General features: G+C 47.6%; 3 protein-coding genes across 3 annotated transcripts in view; 2 read left to right on the top strand and 1 right to left on the bottom strand.

Moving 5' to 3' along the window:
* Positions 1-425, top strand: part of EMH_0015870 (uncharacterized protein) — a gene marked incomplete at both ends in the record, with an annotated part of 2,611 nt that extends 2,186 nt beyond the window's left edge. Inside the window, one exon of the mRNA XM_013500492.1 lies at positions 342-425. Coding sequence (XP_013355946.1) covers positions 342-425 — 84 coding nt within the window. The remainder of the gene's footprint in view (positions 1-341) is intronic.
* A 220-nt stretch (positions 426-645) lies between these two features.
* Positions 646-1,500, bottom strand: EMH_0015860 (uncharacterized protein; the record flags this gene model as incomplete). The annotated part of the gene is made up of 3 exons (XM_013500491.1): positions 646-740; positions 964-1,045; positions 1,336-1,500. The coding sequence occupies 3 exons, from the start codon at positions 1,498-1,500 to the stop codon at positions 646-648; spliced, it is 342 nt and encodes a 113-aa protein (XP_013355945.1).
* Positions 1,501-2,757: 1,257 nt separating this feature from the next.
* Positions 2,758-3,360, top strand: EMH_0015850 (uncharacterized protein; the record flags this gene model as incomplete). The annotated part of the gene is made up of 2 exons (XM_013500490.1): positions 2,758-2,766; positions 2,941-3,360. The coding sequence occupies 2 exons, from the start codon at positions 2,758-2,760 to the stop codon at positions 3,358-3,360; spliced, it is 429 nt and encodes a 142-aa protein (XP_013355944.1).
* Positions 3,361-3,660: the final 300 nt, after the last annotated feature.

Below are 3,660 nucleotides of genomic sequence, written 5' to 3'. Positions count from 1 at the left end.
CGAGATCTTGCAATTTAAATTTATTATGTAGAATTCCTTGATCGATAGAAAAAGATAAATATGATGAAACTCTTTGTATCCATTTGTTTAATATTATTAACTTTTCTCTCTGCAGTGTATCGACAGCTCCCTCATCACTAAAAGCCAAATAATTTATATTCATCTTCTCCACAGATATGTCCACCACACCCTCCAAACCTAATATACATACACATTTATATATATATATATATATATATATATATATATATATATATATATATATATATATATATATATATNTATATATATATATATATATGTGTGTGTGTGTGTGTGTGTGTGTGTGTGTGTGTGTGCAGAGAGAGAGTGAGAGGACGAGAGAAAGAGAGGAGAGAAAGAGAGAAAGAGAAAGAGAGAGAGAAAGAGAGAAAGAAAGAAACTAAAAAGGAAAGAGAGAAAAAAATGAAGACAAAAAGAAAAAAAGAAAAAGTAAAAAAAGAGAGAAAGATAGAGATAAAGAAAGAGATAAAGAAAGAAAAAAAAGAAAAAAAAAGAAAAAGAAAAAGAGAAAGAGCCTCAAGCAAACGTCTTTCGCTGCAACTGACGAAGCAGGGGAGAAGCAAGCCATGCTCGGGTTAGGGTTTAGGGTTTAGGGTTTAGGGTTTAGGGTTTACCTTCTCCTTGCCTAATTATCTCATACGCAACCTCCATAGGGTCCTCCACCACAGCCACAGACGGCCCCACGGCGTCTAGCAGATCTGCATAAACCACCAGGGTTTAGGGTTTAGGGTTTAGGGTTTGGGGGTTAGGGTTTAGGGTTTGGGGATTGAGGCGACCGCAAGCTCTTATAACAGACCCTAAACCCTAAACCCTAAACCCTCATGCAGAATTGAGAAGCGAGTTATATGTTATGCTCACTCCCCGCACACTACACCTTAGGGTTTAGGGCTGAGGGTTTAGGGTTTAGGGTTTAGGGTTTACCGTCGTCTGCCAGGACCCCTTCTTTTTGTAAGATTGCGAGGAGGGACTTAAGGAAAACCTTCGCCGGGCCAATCCACTTGGGCTGCATACAGACAAACACTGGAGGGTTTAGGGTTTAGGGTTTAGGGTTTAGTGTATACAGGACCCGCTAAACCCTAAACCCTAGCAGCAGTTCCAGCTGTTCGTCCGCGGGGCTGAGCTATATCTATATTGCTAGCTTTCTCTACCTCTATGTAGCTAGCTAGCTAGCCAGCTAACTAACTAACGAACTAGCGAGCCAGCTAGCTAGCTAGNAGCTAGCTAGCTAGGTAGCGAGCTAGCTAGGTAGCTAGCTAGCTAGCTAGCTGGCTAGCTGTTTGTTGGGTAGCTTACTGTGAGCCTGAAGTTCATGTAGAGCCAGCCGTAGGCCTCATCCGTCAGCAGCAGCGAATCCAGCTTCGCCTGCAGCAGCTCCTTGCTGCTGCTGCTGCACAAACCCTCGGGGGCGATCGAGTCGGCTATAAACTCTGCCTCACGCAGCAAGTCCCCCTCCTTCATCTTAAACTCTGCACACACACTAAACCCTAAACCCTAAACCCTAAACCCTAAACCCTTAACACGATTCATAGCTAGCTAGCTATTAGGGTTTAGAAAGCTTAAACAAACGAGGGTTTAGTCGGTTGATACAACAAATTAGGGTTTACTGTGTTAACCCTAAACCCTAAACCCTAAACCCTAAACCCTAAATTAGGGTTTAGCTTGCCCTTTTGGTCTTCGTGCGATACTTTATAAGTTAATATCATATCCTGGCATCCATCCATCGTTGGTGGGGTGTCTGTACACCTCAACACACTCAACACGCAAAACCTCTTCTGCATACGAGGCAGCAGCAGCTGCTGCAGCAGCTGCAGCAGCAGCAGCAGTTGCTGCAGCAGCTGCAGCAGCAGCAGCAGCTGCAGCAGCAGCAGCAGCTGCAGCAGCAGCTGCAGCAGACGCCATAGCAGCAGTAACAACGCCGGCAGCTACCCGGAGCGCCAGAAAGTGCAGCACCACCATCAACAGCAGCAAACGAAGCAGCAGCAGCAGCAGCAGCAACAGCAGCAGCAGCAGCAGCAGCAGCAGCTCCTACACATTCGCCTGAGGATGATAGCGATGATATTTGCTTCCTCGTTTCTGACCCAGAGCTACGAAACCACAGACACCAAACCCTAAACCCTAAACCCTAAACCCTAGACCCTAAACCCTAAACCCTAAACCCTAAACCCTAAACCCNCCTAAACCCTAGACCCTAAACCCTAAACCCTAAACCCTAAACCCTAAACCCTAAACCCTAAACCCTAAACTCAGAAACAATGACCGGAAAAAGCTGCAAACACTCTTGCTGAAGCTGTTACTCTATCACAACTATACTAGGGTTTAGGGTTTAGGGTTTAGGGTTTAGGGTTTAGGTGAGCCTATGGAATTAAGTAGTTGTTGCAAGCAGGAGGAAAAACTATGTTTAGTGTTTTGGGGTTTTAGGGTTTAGGGTTTAAAACGCCCAAGATATCTAATATTTAGGGTTTAGGGTTTAGGGTTTAGGGTTTAGGGTTTAGGGTTTGGGGGACCTGCCAGCCCGTCCACTGCGCCGCATCGTCCGCCAAATTCATTTTTTTTGTGTAAGCGACGCTCCGCAGCAAAGCAGCAAAAGGAGAAGCATCCAGCAGCGCACGCCGGAACCCTGCAGCAGCAGCAGCAGCAGCAGCAGCAGCAGCAGTAGCAGTAGCAGCAGCAGCAGCAGCAGCAGTTGAAACGACAGGAAAAGCAGCATTTGTGCTGATGCAGCAGGTTGCTGCAGCGGATGAGGGCAGCAGCAATAGAAGCAGCAGCAACAGCAGCAGCTGAAGCAGCAAGCAACAGCGAAAGCAGCAGCAGACGCAGCAGCATCTGGCGCAGCAGCAGCAGCAGTAAGTGCAGCAGCAGAAGCAGCAACAGCAGCCGCATGATCATCATAACTAGCAGCAGCAGCAGAACCAGCGGCAGCAGCAAAAACAGCAACAGCAGCCGAACCAGCAGCAGCAGCAGCAGCCGAACCAGCAGCAGCAGCAGCAGCCGAACCAGCAGCAGCAGCAGCATAAACAGAATCTACAGCAGCAGCAGCAGCACCAGCAGCAGCAGCAGCAGCACCAGCAGCACCAGCAGGAGCAGCAGCACCAGCAGCACCAGCAGCAGCAGCAGCAGCAAGAAGAGCTTGCCTGCAGCAACATGAGTGACATCGCTTCTACCCAGAGGAGCCAGGTCCGTCACCGAGAGAGGCTGCAGCAGCAGCAGCTGCACCTCAACGCCCCGCGAATCCACATAACACCCTGTCTGCAACGCTGCTGTTACCTGCAGCAGCAGCAGCAGCAGCAGCAGCAGCAGCAGCAGCAGCAGGAGGGATAGGATAGGAGCAGCAGCGAGAATTATAGCAGCACTGCAGCAGCAACAACTGCGTCAGCCGCAGCAGCAATTACACGGAAACAGCTGCTGCAGCTACAGCAGCAGTAGCAGCAGCAGCAGCAGCAACAGCAGCAACAGCAGCAGCAGCAGCAGCAGCAGCAGCAGCAAGAGTGAAGATACCCCGGCTCTGTCCTCAAAATCCTTATAAAGAAAAAATGTATAGCCATCATACGACACCTAAAAAAAAAAAAAAAAAAAAAAAAAAAAAAAAAAAAAAAAAAAAAAAAAAAAAAAAAAAAAAAA

This window comes from Eimeria mitis, genomic scaffold (assembly GCF_000499745.2).
Source record: "Eimeria mitis Houghton genomic scaffold, Emh_scaff546, whole genome shotgun sequence".
NCBI lineage: Eukaryota > Apicomplexa > Conoidasida > Eucoccidiorida > Eimeriidae > Eimeria > Eimeria mitis.
The sequence above is the reverse complement of the archived record's forward strand: the minus strand, read 5'-3'. Positions and strand labels throughout refer to the sequence as shown.